This window comes from Filobasidium floriforme (assembly GCF_021052385.1).
Source record: "Filobasidium floriforme strain CBS 6241 chromosome Unknown HD553scaffold_11, whole genome shotgun sequence".
Classification (NCBI taxonomy): Eukaryota; Fungi; Basidiomycota; class Tremellomycetes; order Filobasidiales; family Filobasidiaceae; genus Filobasidium; species Filobasidium floriforme.
In genome coordinates this window covers 368,720-385,295 of record NW_025763632.1, presented here as the reverse complement: position 1 = coordinate 385,295, position 16,576 = coordinate 368,720, and the positions used below count along the sequence as shown (strand labels likewise).

The window sequence follows — 16,576 nt, the reverse complement described above, 5'->3', positions numbered from 1 at the left end:
TGCTAGAGTAGCAAGAAGCCACGTCGCGCTGAGAACCCCTCAAAAACGCCCCTATCTCCTGATCGTTCTGATTATCGATAATGCTGATTCGGGTCGAGTCCCCTCGTCATGCTAAATGACACAAAGACTGTGATGACATGCCCCAGGGGTCCGTTCTCCCTGCTCTGCCTACGTCACCCATCTTCCGCGTCGTTTCGACCCTGCCCTTGCTCTCCCCTGCTCCTTCCTCTCGGCTCGTTTCCCGTCCCCTGCTACTCAATACCCTCGCAAGAGCATCCTTACTGCATGTCGATAGGAACGAAAATCGTTATCAGAGACAGGCCTGGGCATCAATATGACCAGAACGCACCTTGGCTCGGACGTCTGCGGCGGCCTGCTGAACGGCTCGCTTGGTCTTGTTGACATTTCCAGCCTTGTAAGTAGCTCGGTAGAAACTAGTCATCGAGGCAAGCACGTCGCAAGCACGTTAGTAACGAAAAGCTTTTTACGCGCGAATGCCAATATTCCAACTCACGCGATGAACAAGAACAAATAACTGGACAATAGTCCGACTCCAAAGAGCGCGGCCGACTCGGATCCAGCACAGTCACCCATGTTGGGCAGGAAGGAGAATCGGGACATGGCAAAGTGGGTGTAACCTAATCGCAAGTGACACGAGAGGGAGTAGGATCAGATTTTCCGCTTCCGCCTTTCATACAGAACTTGGCGAACGGCGAGGACTCACTGGCAAAGTAGACGACGAAGAGGTCGATGACAAATTGAGTAATCTGAAGAGTAGTAAGGTATTTCTTCCACTGGAAATTGGGATAAAAAACAATTAATGGGCTCTTCTCGAAGAACACACTGTCTGACCTCGACTCACCCAGATCTTGGCACCTCCAGCGGTCGCGTAGTAGTAATAGTCTGCAGAGTCGACGCGAGTCAGGATTGCTTATTCACTGGTATATGGATCCGCAGGGACCTACACATGATGACATGAACGGTCAAGTTCAAGGTGATGACGACCCATTGCTGTAGGAGAGGTCACATAACCGTGATCAGAGACGGCGATTGTCTCTACGGAGAGGAACGTCGACTCACGACCGAGGTCTGTCCCTCCAACTGGTTGAAGCAGAGGACAGCAGTCGCGGCGTGATGGAAGACGTGCAAGAAAGCTACACAGCAAGGCAACAAGGTTGTTCTGATCAGCGACTTTGAACAACCTGCACATCAAGACTGGCTTGCACTCACCCAGCTTCTTCTTCTTCAAGACGAGGAAGACGGTATCGATTAATTCGAGGTACTTGAAGTAGTAGTTGACAATGTAGAACGAAACAAGCCTCTGCATGATCGTCCTCATCCTCGTCAGTGCCAGTTTCGATTCGGTCTCGATCACTGAAACAGCCGAGCTTACGGGAGTGAAAGCTTTGGTGTTACAGATAGACCAGAAAGCTCCGTGACGCATGTAGAGCGGGATACTGTGATCGGATCAGACCGGATGCACATGGGGAAACGCAACGCGCAAACCTCAGGTCAGGCTGGATCGTTCGAATGATCGAGAGATGATAGGCGACAAGAATACGACTGACATTTCCTCCAACATGAGGACCAATAGCAGGAGACTTCCCGCTGAGAGGATGACATTGTGGATCTGGAACAGGGCTTGCAGCTTGAAAGCCGGTCGGTTCCTGGTGACCGAAGCGAAAGGCAGCGAACAAGCACAACGGTGTCAGCTCATGGACTTTACCCTTCCTGCAGCCTGGATCGCTCTCGATCCCGCTCGGTTCGGCCCGACTCACCTCATCAACTCCCTGCCACCAAAGATGACCACCAAGTACGTGATGATGCCTACGACGACCTCTTGCGTGGTGCTCATCGGGGTCTTGCCCGGTACCCAATGTGTGAGCTCATAGCTAGGCTTCAATGACTCCGGGGTGATCGAACCGAGGAGGGTGTAGATGGGACCAGGCTTGTCAAAGGTGAAAGGGTTGAACATCTTGATGGACTAGTTAGAGGTCGGGACGTGTAGAACCGGACCGTTTGATGCTGTTTGTTTTTTGGTACGGATTATGATACGATAGCTGACTGGTGTAGTATCGTGCGTGCTTGAGGGTGTTGTCCGAGCTGAGCGGTACGAAATGATGAGAGAGGGAGTTGAAAGAGGTAACGAGCGTGTAGTGGTGGTGATGGTTCGAATTGATGTCGAGCAGCTCGTCTGAAAGGGGTGTCGAGCGGTCGTCCGGTAAAAAAGGTTTGTCAGGTGATTGGTTTCTGGCCTAGATCGCAAGACTGTTGCCCGGAAAGAGATGGATGACAAAGAGGTCTCGCTGAGAGTGGTCGGGAAAAGAGGAGGAGAACGGAGGAGAGATGACTGTGAAGACCGACGTCGACCGGACGAAGAGAGTGATGGTAGTGGTGGTGGATGTTGTGGTAGCAACTAGCTAGAGCTAGAGAGTTGGCCCAGGCTAACCTCGGAATCAGTCCACGGACTGATGGGGGGGGGGGGGTCTCTCCCTCCCTTCGCTGCTCTAGGCCTGCGCAGACTTTTTCCTCCTTGCTCCTTGTTTTGTTTTCATCTCATCACGCGCGCGCGCCCTCTCCACCCTTGCGTTTCCCACGGAAGACCCACGCCGTCTAATAACCGGTCCCCGACCCTTGACGATCACCCTCGTCCAACTGCCAAATCGAATATCACTCGATCCTCGACGAATCGACCAATCGCTCTGATCTCGCACGATGAGATGATTCACAGCGCGAGAACCCAAAGTGCACTGAGACCAAAATGCTCGATTGCGCTTTATCCAGATCCAGTGATGCATGCGCTCTCACCTGCTCGAGTTCAGGCGAAGCCCCAATTTGACACGCGCAGGGCCCGGGCGAACCTAGCGCTGCCGGGATCTCAAGGTTCCGGCTAGACATTTTAGGGTGCGTTCGCGACCGCTGTCTAGACAGTTTTTCAAGCAGTTTTCGACCGAATCGGGTAACGAGGCGTACGCGTACGTTTTTACTAGGCGTCCCCCGCTAAAAAAATATACGCGATTCTCTCGTAAAACTGTCGAGACCGCAAATGCACCTTTTCGGTAACATTGGAAGGTGACAGGTTGAATCTGGATCCGTTCTTCCTCCGTTTGGCTGTGTAGTACTAGCGATTCGTGGAAGACCCAAACCAAACGATTCCAACGACTTTTTGTACATTACGTCGAAACGGCTGAAATCGATACGTTTTTCACATTTCGAAGCTAATAAAACCGTGAATAACATCGTGCGATGGAGTCAGGCAGTCTTGCTAGTAGTTCCCAGCCAAACGCTGCCCTCCAACACCCGGCAGGCCGAGGAACGGACTCGCCGTTCCTCGTTCCGACGCTAAACGACGCCTTCAACCACCGAAACGGACGAACGAACGACTTACGGTCTTCGGTAGCACCCTCTAGCCGTCTGTCTAGTACCCCAACACCTTCGTTTATCTCCCGAGAAGGTTCTACGTTCTCCCGCGATGGATCTACGTTCCCCCTTGATCCTTCGTTGATGGCGAGTCGTTCGCCGTCGTGGGGGAGGGAGTCGTCGTCGGGGGGTGCTTCGTTCTTCGCTGGGATGAGGCTAGACAGGGAGAGTACGGCAGCGTCGACGGTGACGTCTATAGGAAGCACAGGGAGGTCGAGTCAGCGTGAGAACGCATCATGGACCGACGCTGACGACGAATTGATGGTCGATCTACTTCTCGAGTCGGTCCGACAAGGTCAGAAGTCCGAGAACGGCTTCAAGAAGGGTGTGTGGGGTAAGGTGGTAACGGAGGTGAACAGGGTAAGGACTCAGGGTGGTCCGAAGGACGAACGATCGGCTAGAGGTCGGTATTCGTTAGTAAGTAGTCGAGAATCACATCGACGAGAACGGATTCTTACCTTCTCGATAGCTACGTAAGGAGAAGTGGGAACCGATTCACACTATGATGACGACGTTGTCTGGTGCTGGCTTTGACGAGGACCTTGGCTGTGTTACGCTACCGGAGAAGGGGTGGCGAGAGTTACGAGAGTCGGGTGTAAGTCGATAGTTGTAGTCGATCGTCGACGTCGATGTCGTTCTATAGGGCATATTCGAACGTCAAACGCGTACGCGTCGACCTAGACGATCGACATACAAATCACCTCCTTTGACAACGAGTATCGTCTAAACTTCAAGTCGACATTACATAGTCCGAGGGCAACCTGAAACTGCTAGCTTGGAGGAACAAGAAGTGCTCCCTCTACCCTCGCCTTGACCTGTTGTTTTCCCCCGCTACCGCCGACGGTCGTTACGCAATGAACCCCTTTCGTCGACCTCGTTCTCTCGGCTCAAGAAGTCCGGAGAGGAGCAGGGAGGGAGACGACACGTCGTCGAGGTCAGTGGGAAGCGTACGTCAAGTGTAGTTGCTAGTAATTGACTAGCAATTACACACAGCGATGACTCCGAGCCGACCTCGACGCCGACTCGATCGAAAACGACTCCGAAAACGACTCCAAAACGGTCTCGAGACACACAACTTCGAGAACAGGTCGCCGAACGGCTCGAATCGCTCGATGAGCGTATCGCTGAATGCATGAAGGACATAGCTAAGCGAGACCCAGGCTCGCAGCTGAAACAGGCGTTCGAGAAGCTGGCCGGCGTCGTCGACGAGTACGAACTCAGTAAAGATGATGAATATCGCGTCGTTCAGCACTTTACGGAACGGCCGTCGACGGCGATTGCTTTCCTCGCTGTCCCGCCAGAGTTCCTCGGCCGTACGCTTAGACGCATAGTAACTCTGGAAGAACGGAGGGAAGAACGGGAAGAGGCAGAGATGGCGAAAAGACGACGTGTTCGGGACGATCGAGACGAATATGATGAATAGACGTCGGACGTTCTTACTACGATCTAAGGTGAGTCTGATACTCTCTCCACATACGGCTAGCTATCTTATTGCGTCTCTCCTTCGCTAAACGATCCCGTATCGACCTCGTTATCACCACGTCTCGTCTAGCCGGCTCGACATCACCTTCCTCGACCCTCTCTCCGTCGACGTCGTTCTCGTCACCCTCCCAATCGCCCTCGTCGTCACCGTGAAGCATGATGAAGTTGTGTAGGGCGAAGCAGACGTAGACGATCTTAACCTGCGTGCTGATGGGGTATGTCGTTCCGTATTTGAGAACCTATGTCGATACGCGAATATTCGAACGATTTCAGCGAGCGATTCGAGGTGCCGTCCGACGTCGATGGCGTGACGTGTTGACGTCGTTCTAACCGGCCTACTCACCTTGAATCTACCCTTAGCAATACCGAAGGCCCTCTCTATAATGTTACGGCAGCTAGAGTGGCGTAGGTTGTATAGTTCTTTCTCGTTCTTAGGTCTAGTCGATCGTCAAAGGCAGTGGTGAGATTTTCAACCCGTTAGCCTGAGAACGTATGAGAACGATCCGGCAGCGTTTGGCTGGTAGACGCACTTGTTTCCTGCCGTTCCCCACTCCTTAAGATGGTATCGTACTCCTCTGAACGGGGTGAGCAACTCCAGCGAAAGACCGTAGCCGGCATCAGCTAAAAGGTGGTGTTTGGGTGGTATCGTCAGGCCGTCGGCGACTGCGGCCCTGTATACGTTGCTATCGTGGTCGCTGCTGTAAGGCCCGGGAGCGGCCCCCGATGGGGGTCCCCCTGGACAGGCTGACGGGACGCAGGAATGAGGCAAGGTATGGGTAGACATCTAGATGTAATAACGGATGTAGAGCTATTACAAGGGTACTAGTTCTACATCAACATAACAATACCGAAAAGTACCCCCGGCGGGGGTCGCATACGGGAGTCGCGTACGGCGCGTCCGACGCGTCACGTGACCGCTATAACAGGATCCCCCTCCTAGATGCGGACTCCAAACGCATCAAGCGTCGGCGTACTCTTGTCGACCGGGCTGGGGTAGATGGGGGTAGCGCTTGTGGAACGCCGCAACGACTTTGTCGTCGTGGTCAAACTCAGCGGGGCTGACCCACTCGTTTGACTCGTCCCCGTACCCTTCGAACCGTACCAGGTATTGGGTCTTCTTCCCGGACCTTCCGGATCGTAACGCCTTCGAGTGTACGATCTCGGACACAACATACCCCAAGTCGCCGTTGTCGAGGACTTCGGGGGTAGGTGGCTCAACCACCTCTCTTCCTTCCAGCTCGTTGGCCCGATAGGGGATAAGCAACGACACGTGGAACACGGGGTGCACCCGGCGTAACTGCGCGGGGAGTTCCAGCCTCCTCGCCATCTTGCTCTGGCCGATGACTTCCGTGATTCGGAAGGGCCCCAGCGTCTTCATCGAGAGCTTCTGGCTGGGGCGCACCGATGTCAAGTTCTTGGTAGATAACATTACCAAGTCCCCTACGTTGTAACCCTCGTCAGGGACGGCGGTACGCTTCCGATTTGCGTACTTCGCCATGTCTTTCCGCGCCTGTTCCAGCGCCTCCTTCACCGACTTATAGATCCCGTCGAGTCGGTCTCGGTACTCTCCCGCCGATTCCACCGCCTCTTCCCTAGTGCCGGGCACTGGCAGGGAGAAGGTATGCTCCCTTCCCTCGGACGCCATGAATGGCGACATCCCGATGGCAGAGTGCTTCGCGTTGTTGTACGCGAACTCCGCCATGGAGAGTAACTCCGCCCAATCGTCCTGGAGGAAGTTGACGTACGACCGCAAGTACTGCTCCAAGGTGGAGTTACTTCGCTCGGTCTGCCCGTCCGTCTCCGGGTGGAACGCCGTGGAGTAACTATTCTCCACGTTCGCCATGCGGCACAGATCTTTCCAGAAGCGCGAGGTGAACAACGTACCTCGATCCGAAATGATCTGCTTCGGGAACCCATGCAAACACACCCATCGGTCAAGGAATAACCGCGCCAAGAACGTGGCGTCGTTATCCTTTCGACAAGCGACGAAGTGCGCTCGCTTGCTGAACCGATCGACGATCACCAGGATCGAATTGGACCCCATAGACTCGGGAAGGTCCGTGATGTGATCCCAAGTGATCGATTCGTATGGTCCCGCCGGTACCGGCAGCGGCGCTAGTTCGCCGACAGGCTTCATTCGGGGTCGCCGGTTGCGCTGACATATGCTGCAGCTAGCGACGTACTCCCCGATCCACTTCGCCATCCCAGGCCAGTAGAAGTCCCTACTGGTTAGCTCCACGGTCTTGTCCCGCCCCCAATGGCCGGCGGCCTTCCCGTCATGTAGGCGCTTCATCAGCTCTACCTTGATGTTCCCCGCGTTAGGAACATACACCAACCCGTTGTACAGGAGAACCCCAGTGGGGCTCAAGCTGTATCGCTCATTCGCCAAGGTCCCCGCCTTGAGCTGCGCTACGAGCTCTTTCGCCACCGGGTCGTCCTGCGCCGCCGGTATCAGCGCTTTCACCATCCAATCGCCCAGTGCGGGGATGGTGCCATTCAACCGCAAAGGCGGTCGTTCAACCGAACTACACCCTTCAGGGGGTGCGCCTTCGACAGGCCGGAGCAGAGTCTCCGCTCGCGTCGGTTCTGTCTCCTCCATCAACTCTTCCCGCCGACTCAGCGCGTCGGCCTTCCCGTTCTCCGTCCCCGGTTTGTACTCCAGGGTGTAGGAGATCTGGTTCAACAGCTGCGACCATCGCGCCTGCCGTTGAGACAATACCTTGTCCCTCTTGAAGTACTCCAAGTTCTTGTGATCCGTGAGGATCCGAACGGGGTACTTGTTGTCGAGATAATGTCGCCATATCCGACTGCAATAAACGATGGCCAGCAGCTCCCTGTCGTGCACATCGTAGTTCCTCTCGGCGGGCGTCAGACTCTTTGACATGAACGCTACCGGGTGGAGCTTCCCATCGTCCCCTACCTGGGACATCACCGCGCCGATCGCTCCAGAGGAAGCGTCGGTCTCGAGCACCACTTGGCGCTCCTCGTTGTAGTGCGCCAATATAGGCGCCTGGGTGAAGGACTCCTTCAATTCCCGGAACGCAGCGTCAGCGGCTGCCGTCCAGGAGTACTTCACCCCTTTCTTCGTCAGGGCCGTCATTCCCTGAATCTTCTTGGAGTAGTTCTGGATGAACCTCCGATAATAGTTTGCAAATCCTAAAAAGGACTGCAGTCCCCGAATGTTCTTCGGGGGGGCCCAGTCCAAAACGGACTTGACCTTGGAGGGGTTCATACTGACCCCCGTCGGGGCAATATCGTACCCCAAGAATTCGGTAGCCACCGTATCGAACTCACACTTCTCCGCCTTCGCATACAGGCCATTTGCCTGCAGCCTCTTCATAACCTCCTTGACCTGACCGTCATGGGTCTCCTGGTCGGAGGAGTAAATAAGTATGTCGTCGAGGTAAACGACGACGCACACATCCAAAAGGTCCTGGAAAACCTCGTTCATCCACCGCTGAAAGGTAGCGGGGGCGTTGGTCAAGCCGAACGGCATGACCAAACATTCGAACAGACCGAAACGTGTAGTAAACGCGGTCTTCCAAATGTCTTCTTCTTTTACGCGTAGCAGGTTGTACGCGCCTCGGAGGTCCATCTTCGTGTAGACCTTCGCGCCCTTCAACCTGTCTAGCGTCTCTGAGATGAGGGGTAGGGGCGTCCTATCCTTCACCGTAATGTCGTTAAGGCGACGGTAATCGATGCACATACGCATCTCGCCGCCTTTCTTCGGTACGAACAGTACCGGGCTCGAACAGGGCGACTTCGACGGCCTGATGAACCCCTTCTCCAAATTTTCTTTCAACCACTTCTTTAGCTCCTCGCTTTCCCGCTGGGAGTGGTTGTAGAGCTTCTGGTACGTCGGCGACGTACCGGGCTTGAGTTCGATCGCATGGTCGATCGATCGCGTCGGGGGCAGTGTATCTGCCTTCGTCTTGGAGAACGCTCCAAGATGTTCATGATACTTCTCCGGTACCATGTCCCTCAGCTTCTCCATATACTCAGGAGGATCCAGATCGTCCTGGAACGAGTCCGTGGGTTTGACGTCCCAATCCCACAGGTCCGGGCGCCTCGCCCGCTCGTCGTCCTCCCGGGTCATCTGCATCTGCGCGACGACCAAATCCTCCGTGATCGACCCCTTCATCTTCTTGAACGGGTCGATCCCTTGTGTCTCCACTTCTACTTCGTCCGGAGCGTACACCGTCTCGGGCCTCTTGAGGCATCCCGTGCTGATGCAGACATCCCCGAACGTCACCGCGTTGGAGTCCCATTGGATATGCGGGTTGTGTCTCCGCAGCCAAGGGATACCTAGTACCACCGGGTACCCACTCAAATCGGTGAGGTGGAACTCGGTCAGTTCCAGGTGCACCCCCGTACGTACCAGCGTACGAGCCTTCTGGGTGATCCTTCCTCCCTGGATCTCCCGACCATCGATCACCGTCACTACCCGCGGCGTCTCGAGGTCCGTTACGTCGAATCCATGTAGCGACGCGAATGTCCGATCCATGAACATCCCGGTCGCTCCCGAATCCAACAACATGAGTGCTTGGACCGGCACTCCTTCCGGGTAGAACACTCCTACCAACGTCAGATGGCTATCTGGACCGTTGGGTACTCCGCTTGCACCCAGCTGCAAGGGGATCCGGCTACCTCCTTGTGCTCCCCCATTCGGGGTCCTTTGATGATCCGTTATTCTGTAAGGCCCGGGAGCGGCCCCCGATGGGGGTCCCCCTGGACAGGCTGACGGGACGCAGGAATGAGGCAAGGTATGGGTAGACATCTAGATGTAATAACGGATGTAGAGCTATTACAAGGGTACTAGTTCTACATCAACATAACAATACCGAAAAGTACCCCCGGCGGGGGTCGCATACGGGAGTCGCGTACGGCGCGTCCGACGCGTCACGTGACCGCTATAACAGCTGCCCTCCCAGCCTGCGTAGATAAAGGAGAATAGACCGTCGAAGCGAACACAGGCCAGAACGTTGAAGCTATTGTATTTATTTCGATTGCGAAATCGCGCTGAATCGCCCGGTGGTGGTGTCGCTATAATATGGGTACCGTCGATGGCGCCGATACACCGTTTCGTAAGGGGACGGTACTTAGCACTGACGTAGCGGTCGTGGTCGAGAGGGAGGTTGTTTGCGGTTGACTGAACGACGTATTCACCGTAGAACGAAACGTCGAAGAGGGCATCTAATATTTGATGAAAATACCTGTATTTTCGGTCAGAGATTGATGTTCACCCGGAGACCAGGGCTGTCAACGTTTGAGGCACATACTTGCTGACACTTGCCTGTGAAAACTGCCAGAACTCTCGAGTAGCTCGGTTTGACGCCGACCGCCGTAACATCCACAACGTCATAGCAACTTTCGCTCGTAGTTCGACGGTTGGGGAGGGTTTGACGGTTCCGTTTCGTTCTAGATCGCTACAAATACGTTGCAGACCTCTCGGTGACATCCCTAAGGCGTCGTGGCAAGCGTCAGGGTGTCCTTGTTATAGCGACGCGCGTGTACGCCGGACTCGAGTCGTACCAACTCCGGCGGAGTTGTTCAAGGAGCATATCGTATTGTATCACTTTGTATCATCATTGTAGTATATAGTCTTTCATCTGTTATTACATCTATATACCCTAGTCCTACGTTCTACATTACTCCCGGATATGTCCTCGCAGGTATACATCGAGCCGGTCTTCCCTGGAGCCTTCTCGACGCCTAACAGAATAACAGATCATCCGAGTTCCCCGAGTAATGACTTGAACGTAGCAACTGGAGAACCGTTGGTGCTGAGCAGCATAGGTTCTCCCTCTCGGCCGGAGGCTCATATTACAGTCACCGGCACCTTCTACCCGAATGGTACTCCGACGGAGACGGTCTTGATGATCGACTCAGGAGCGACCAGTTTGTTTATAGACACCGAATTCGTCGAGCAACACGGATTCGACCTCATTCCTTTAGAACGACCCCGACCACTCCTGGTCATTGATGGGAGAGAGATCTCTTCCGGTGCAGTTACACACCGGGTACAAGCTAGACTACGTATCGGTAGACATACCGAAACGGCGTACTTCTACGTATGTAGCCTCGGAACTTTCACAACGGTGCTCGGCCTACCATGGTTGAAGGAGCACAACCCCCGAATTGACTGGGAAATGAGCGCAGTAGCGTTCGAAGATAAGTGCGTCCAGAACGGATGTACACCAGCAAAAGAAATAGTATACTCCCCCGTGGATTACGAAACGGAGGAGAAGGAGTTACGTTCGACGGACCGAATCAAAGGAGGGGTCACCGAAGAACTAGTAGTGGCCTACCTCAAGGCCAATGATGAAGAAGAAGAGAGGGTGAGGCGTCCCGACTTATGGGATTGGGACGACAAGCCAGCGGAGAGTTTCCCGGGAGACCTGGACCCTCCCGAGTATATGGAGACGTTACGGAAGGTGGTACCGGAGAAGTACCACGCTTTCCTCGGAGCGTTCTCCAAGACCAAGGCCGACGAGTTGCCGGCACATAGAGACTTCGATCACTCGATCGACGTAGAGGAAGGGAAAGTACCCCCCTTCGGAAAACTCTACAACCACTCCGAAAAGGAGAGCGCCGAATTGAAGCGCTGGATCAAGGAGAACCTTGATAAAGGTTTTATTAGGGCTTCGACGTCACCCGCCGCAAGTCCCGTATTGTTTGTCCCGAAGAAGGGAGGAGAGCTCAGGCTCTGTATTGACTACCGGCGTTTGAACGCCATTACCACAAAGGATCGGACCCCGTTACCGCTGATTTCCGAGACGCTCGATAAGTTAACGACAGCGAAGGTCTATACCAAGTTGGACCTCCGAGGAGCGTACAACTTGTTACGAGTAAAGGAAGGGGACGAATGGAAGACAGCTTTCCGTACTAGATACGGACTGTTCGAGTGTCTGGTGATGCCGTTCGGGTTGACGAACGCTCCGGCGACGTTCCAAAGGTGGATGAACCATGTGTTCAGGGACCTTCTGGACGAGTCCGTCGTAGTGTACCTGGACGACATCCTCGTGTTCTCTCCCGACGAGACTACGCACGAGAGACACGTGAAGGAGGTGCTGCGAAGGCTACAAGAAAATGGGCTGTACGCCAAAGCAGAGAAGTGTGAGTTCCACACAACAGACACGGAGTTCCTTGGATACGACGTGTCTCCGGGAGGGGTGAAGATGAACCCCTCCAAGGTGTCGTCCATAGAACAATGGGCGGCGCCTCGAAACCTGAAGGGACTACAGTCGTTTCTAGGTTTCGCCAACTACTATCGGAGGTTCATCACGAACTACTCCCAGAAGATACAGGGGATGACGAAGCTCCTGAAGAAAGGAGTGCGGTTTCAATGGAACGAATCCGCAGAGACTGCGTTCGTAACGCTGAAGAAAGCGTTCACGCAGGCGCCTATACTGGCGCATTTCCAGGAAGATGCAGAGGTAACGTTGGAAACGGATGCCTCGGCCGGAGCGATTGGAGCAGTGATGTCGCAGAGAGGTTCGGACGGAAAACTCCGACCAGTAGCGTTCATGTCAAAGTCGTTGACTCCCGCAGAGCGGAACTACGACGTTCACGACAGGGAGATGCTGGCCATCGTCTACGCCTGCAAGATATGGCGACACTACCTGGAGGGACCTCACCCTATTCGGATCTTTACCGATCACAAGAACCTCGAGTACTTCCGAACGGAGAAGTTACTGTCGAGGCGACAAGCAAGATGGTCTCAGCTGTTGAACAGTCTGAGCTACACCCTGGAGTACAAGCCAGGGGTGATGAACGGTAAGGCCGACGCCTTGAGTCGGAAGGAGGAGCTCCTGGAAGAGAGCGAACCAAGACAGACCGAGACGATGCTACGGCCCATGAATCTCTCGGCTACAGCGCGGGAGATCCCTCCGCATCTACAGATCAACGGTACCCTGCCAATTCCCGGCGAGGACCTCCGGAGAGACCTGTTGCAAGGTTACGAGGCGGACGAAGTAGTCAAGGCCATCTTGGAGAAGATGGAGAGGGAGCCCAACGAGCAGGGTCCCTACAAGAAGGATGGCGAGGGGTTCCTAATCTACAAGGGACTCCTGTACGTCCCTGATGTGGAGTCGGTAAGGGTCCGACTGATGAAGTACGTTCACGACGGCAAGCTCGCGGGGCACTACGGGCGAGACAAAACGGAGGACCTTCTCTCGAGAGACTTTTATTGGCCCCGAATGAGAGACTGGGTAGGCAACTACGTGGCCTCGTGCTTGACGTGCCAGAAGAACCGCCGTCCCCGACAAAAGCCAATCGGAGAATTGGCCCCCCTACCTGCGGCGAGGAAGCCGTGGTCGTCTATCACTTGGGACCACATCACGGACCTCCCCGAGTCATTGGGCCAGGATGCAATCCTGGTAATCGTCGACCGCTTCAGTAAGCGGGCACACTTCATCCCGTGTCGAAAGGATAACAACGCCTCGTACCTGGCGAAGTTATTCTTCTCCCACTACGTCAAGTTGCACGGGTTCCCTGATCAGATCATCTCGGACAGAGGAACGTTGTTCATGTCTAGCTTCTGGCGGGATGTATGTGCTTTTGCGGGTGTCGAGAGGAGATTCTCGACGGCATACCACCCGGAGACTGACGGACAAACGGAGAGGAGCAACTCGACGTTGGAACAGTACCTGCGGAGTTACGTGAACTTCCAGCAGGATGATTGGGCGGAGTTGTTGCCTCTGGCGGAGTTCGCCTACAACAACTCCAAGCATTCCGCCATAGGGATGTCGCCTTTCATGGCCTCCGAGGGGACTGACCACAAGTTCACCATCCGGATGGCCGAAGTACCCAATGAAAGCGCGGATGAGTTCAGGGAGCGACTCTCGAACATCCACGAGTCGGTACTCCGGGCGTTGGAGCAAGCAAGGGTGGATATGGCGAAATACGCCAACAGAAAGAGGCGACCCGTTCCCGACGAGGGAATGGAGGTCGGAGATCAAGTGATGTTGTCTACGGACCACATCAAGACGGTTCGTCCAAACAAGAAGTTGGACTACAAGACCCTCGGACCTTTCAAGATCACCGAGGTCGTGGGAGATGCGAAGATGGCGCGGAGATTGGAGCTTCCCGAGCAACTGCGACGAGTACACCCTGTGTTCCATGTCTCAATGCTGATTCCGTACAAGCGGAACGAGCTGCCCTCGCGGGAACAGGTCCCGCCTCCTCCTCCAGAGGTGGTGGATAACGGTGACACCCAGTGGGTAGTATCTGAGATCGTAGATTCGCGGAGCAGGAAGCGGGGACGTCAGACGCGTACCCAATATCTGGTGCGGTGGGAAGGTTACGAGGATGAGTATAACGAGTGGGTACATCCGGAGGACTTCCACCATGACGACCAAGCGGTGCTGGATTATCATCGACGATACCCAAACAAGCCGAAACCTGCTTTCGAGGAGTACGGCGATGCCTAGGGCGTTCGGAGTCCGCCCTTAACGGGGGGATCCTGTTATAGCGACGCGCGTGTACGCCGGACTCGAGTCGTACCAACTCCGGCGGAGTTGTTCAAGGAGCATATCGTATTGTATCACTTTGTATCATCATTGTAGTATATAGTCTTTCATCTGTTATTACATCTATATACCCTAGTCCTACGTTCTACATTACTCCCGGATATGTCCTCGCAGGTATACATCGAGCCGGTCTTCCCTGGAGCCTTCTCGACGCCTAACAGTCCTTGTACCAGTTGTTCGACTATTTCCGATGATTTGAAGGGAGTGACGAGTATCGATCGGAGGGGGGGCCTTTCTAGCGTTCCTCGTAGGACTTCGATGTAAGCGGTTGAGAGGACGAGTATTTGGTTTATATCGGTATAGTTGACATCGAGCAGTAGGTCGTCATCAGAGGCCTCTGAATCTTCAATAAAGTTCATGATATCTATATCTAGATCGCACGATATCAGCTAATTACGAACACGACGTCAGAACAATAGACTATCGACGTCTAGACGACTTCGAGTAAGTCGCGTTTGAATATGTTCAATAAAGGTCGACAAGTCTATGGTCAAAACCTTCAAAAATGTCACCTCGAACAGACATGTTGCCGGCATGCGATGAATTTTCGCGCAGACCAAGAATCACACGCAATTGCTAGTAAAATCTGGGTCCGTTAAAAACTGTCGACAAAACGAGCAGCCGGTCGCGAACACCCCCTTATAACGCTTTCTGGTCGAACAGCGAGCTCAAATGTGGCAGCCAGCTCTACCGGCCACACAATGGTGCTGGCAGGAGGTGAGCTCGAGATTTTTGTGGCGGAACCAGCGGGCTGTCAGAAACGCGAACCTGGGATGACCTTGCTGGAACTTCTACACTTGTACAAACCGACTGCATGCTCAGAACCCAGACCGGCAGAAATTAGAAACACTGCAAAACAAGCTTTATCAACATCAAGTCCGTCAAAAGCATAAGGCCTGAGACGACTGCTTACGCGAAACTTTGACTGCTTGGCTTGGACAGCTTCCAACCTCTGCTCAAACTGCTTCTGAGTTCTCTCCTTGGCCCTCCGTTCTTCCGACAATCTATCCTCGAGGGACCGTTTCTCGATGATGATCGAGCTCCTGACGCTCGCTACTTCCTTTTGAGCGTGATCGAGCTCGGCCTGTAACCTCTGAACTTCCGCTTCGGCCAAGTCCCGCTCGCGGGTATGCTCTTGGGCTTGTAGCCTTAGCTTGCGGACTAGGAAGGTGGTCACGCCGTCAGCTAAAAGCCAGCTCACGATTGGCTATCTGTCTGACGTACGAGTCTTCTCGCTGCTTTGGAGATTATCGCTTAGCGACTTGATGGTAGCCGAATTCTGTAGCATATCGGACTTGAGAGACCACGCATAAAACACTGCCAATGCCACTCGGCTCACCTCTTGCAAGCTAAAGTCGGCCGTCTTGATCGTGCTACGAAGTCCAGCGATGGTCTGCTCGTGATCCGTCATCTGACGACGTAACGCTTGATTTTCCTCTTCCATCCTGTTCTTCGGGACATCGACAGGGGAAGACGGACTCGGTGAGCGCCCCTTCTGCTCGTCCGATACTGTATTACCGCCGCTAGGGAAATCATGTCTCTGTCCTTGAGACGGCAAACCTTCCGGCAAGGGCGGTAGCGGAGGAGGAGGCATATTTGGCGGTGGCTGGATTGGAGGGATCTTGGATGTCGGTGTCGCAGCTCGGCCGAAAGACATTCGCGGTCCCGTCATGGCGGGTGGTTCTCTGTCGGAATCGCTAGTCTCGCTCTGACGTCGACTGACATTGCTGAGCTCTTGCAGCCTCCTTTCCAACTCTTTGATGACTCCCTCTCGCGCTGATTTTTCCTGAGCAGCAGCTTCGAGTGATAGCTTGACATCGGCCAGTTCGCTGGTCTGTGCGCGGAGTTGAGATAGTTCGGCTCGAAGGCTGATCTCGGTCGCGTCTGCTTGCGCCAAAGCCGTGGCGATCCGGTTGATTCCAGTGATGGAGTCCAATTCGCCACCATCAGAAACCTCGGAGCCCACAAGACTGAAATCGAAGACAAGGTCCGCGATTGCCGTCTGGAAGCCCGTCAGCGTCTGTTGAAGCTCTTTGACCTTGGTGTCATCGGTCTCGATCTCTGCGCTCTGTGTCCTAGTCTGCACACCGGCATCGATAGTGGGCTTGAGTCCGTCGCTTGGATTCAGATCGGACGCCGGACCC

General features: G+C 54.4%; 2 protein-coding genes across 2 annotated transcripts; one reads left to right on the top strand and one right to left on the bottom strand.

The window, feature by feature from the left end:
- Positions 1-30: 30 nt before the first annotated feature.
- On the bottom strand, positions 31-2,263 carry HD553DRAFT_32289 (putative fatty acid elongase). Its single transcript, XM_046181344.1, has 12 exons — positions 2,066-2,263; positions 1,779-1,984; positions 1,569-1,667; positions 1,394-1,457; positions 1,231-1,321; positions 1,081-1,154; positions 966-1,011; positions 863-903; positions 725-794; positions 515-638; positions 350-434; positions 31-281 (listed from the first exon to the last, which is right to left on the bottom strand). The coding sequence occupies exons 2-12, from the start codon at positions 1,973-1,975 to the stop codon at positions 279-281; spliced, it is 894 nt and encodes a 297-aa protein (XP_046036565.1). The 5' UTR covers positions 1,976-1,984; positions 2,066-2,263; the 3' UTR covers positions 31-278.
- Positions 2,264-3,246: 983 nt separating this feature from the next.
- Positions 3,247-4,843, top strand: HD553DRAFT_342176 (uncharacterized protein; the record flags this gene model as incomplete). Its single annotated transcript, XM_046182722.1, has 4 exons — positions 3,247-3,837; positions 3,890-4,015; positions 4,170-4,354; positions 4,414-4,843. The coding sequence occupies 4 exons, from the start codon at positions 3,247-3,249 to the stop codon at positions 4,841-4,843; spliced, it is 1,332 nt and encodes a 443-aa protein (XP_046036564.1).
- Positions 4,844-16,576: the final 11,733 nt, after the last annotated feature.

Excerpts from the sequence above, each read along its gene's own strand:
- HD553DRAFT_32289 (XM_046181344.1), bottom strand. The coding sequence starts at position 1,975 with ATGTTCAACCCTTTCACCTTTGACAAGCCTGGTCCCATCTACACCCTC. Across the intron at positions 1,458-1,568 it reads GTCCTCATGTTGGAGGAAAT|TATCCCGCTCTACATGCGTC; the intron begins GTCAGTCGTATT and ends ATCCGATCACAG. Across the intron at positions 1,012-1,080 it reads TGGAGGGACAGACCTCGGTC|CAATGGGTCGTCATCACCTT; the intron begins GTGAGTCGACGT and ends CCTCTCCTACAG.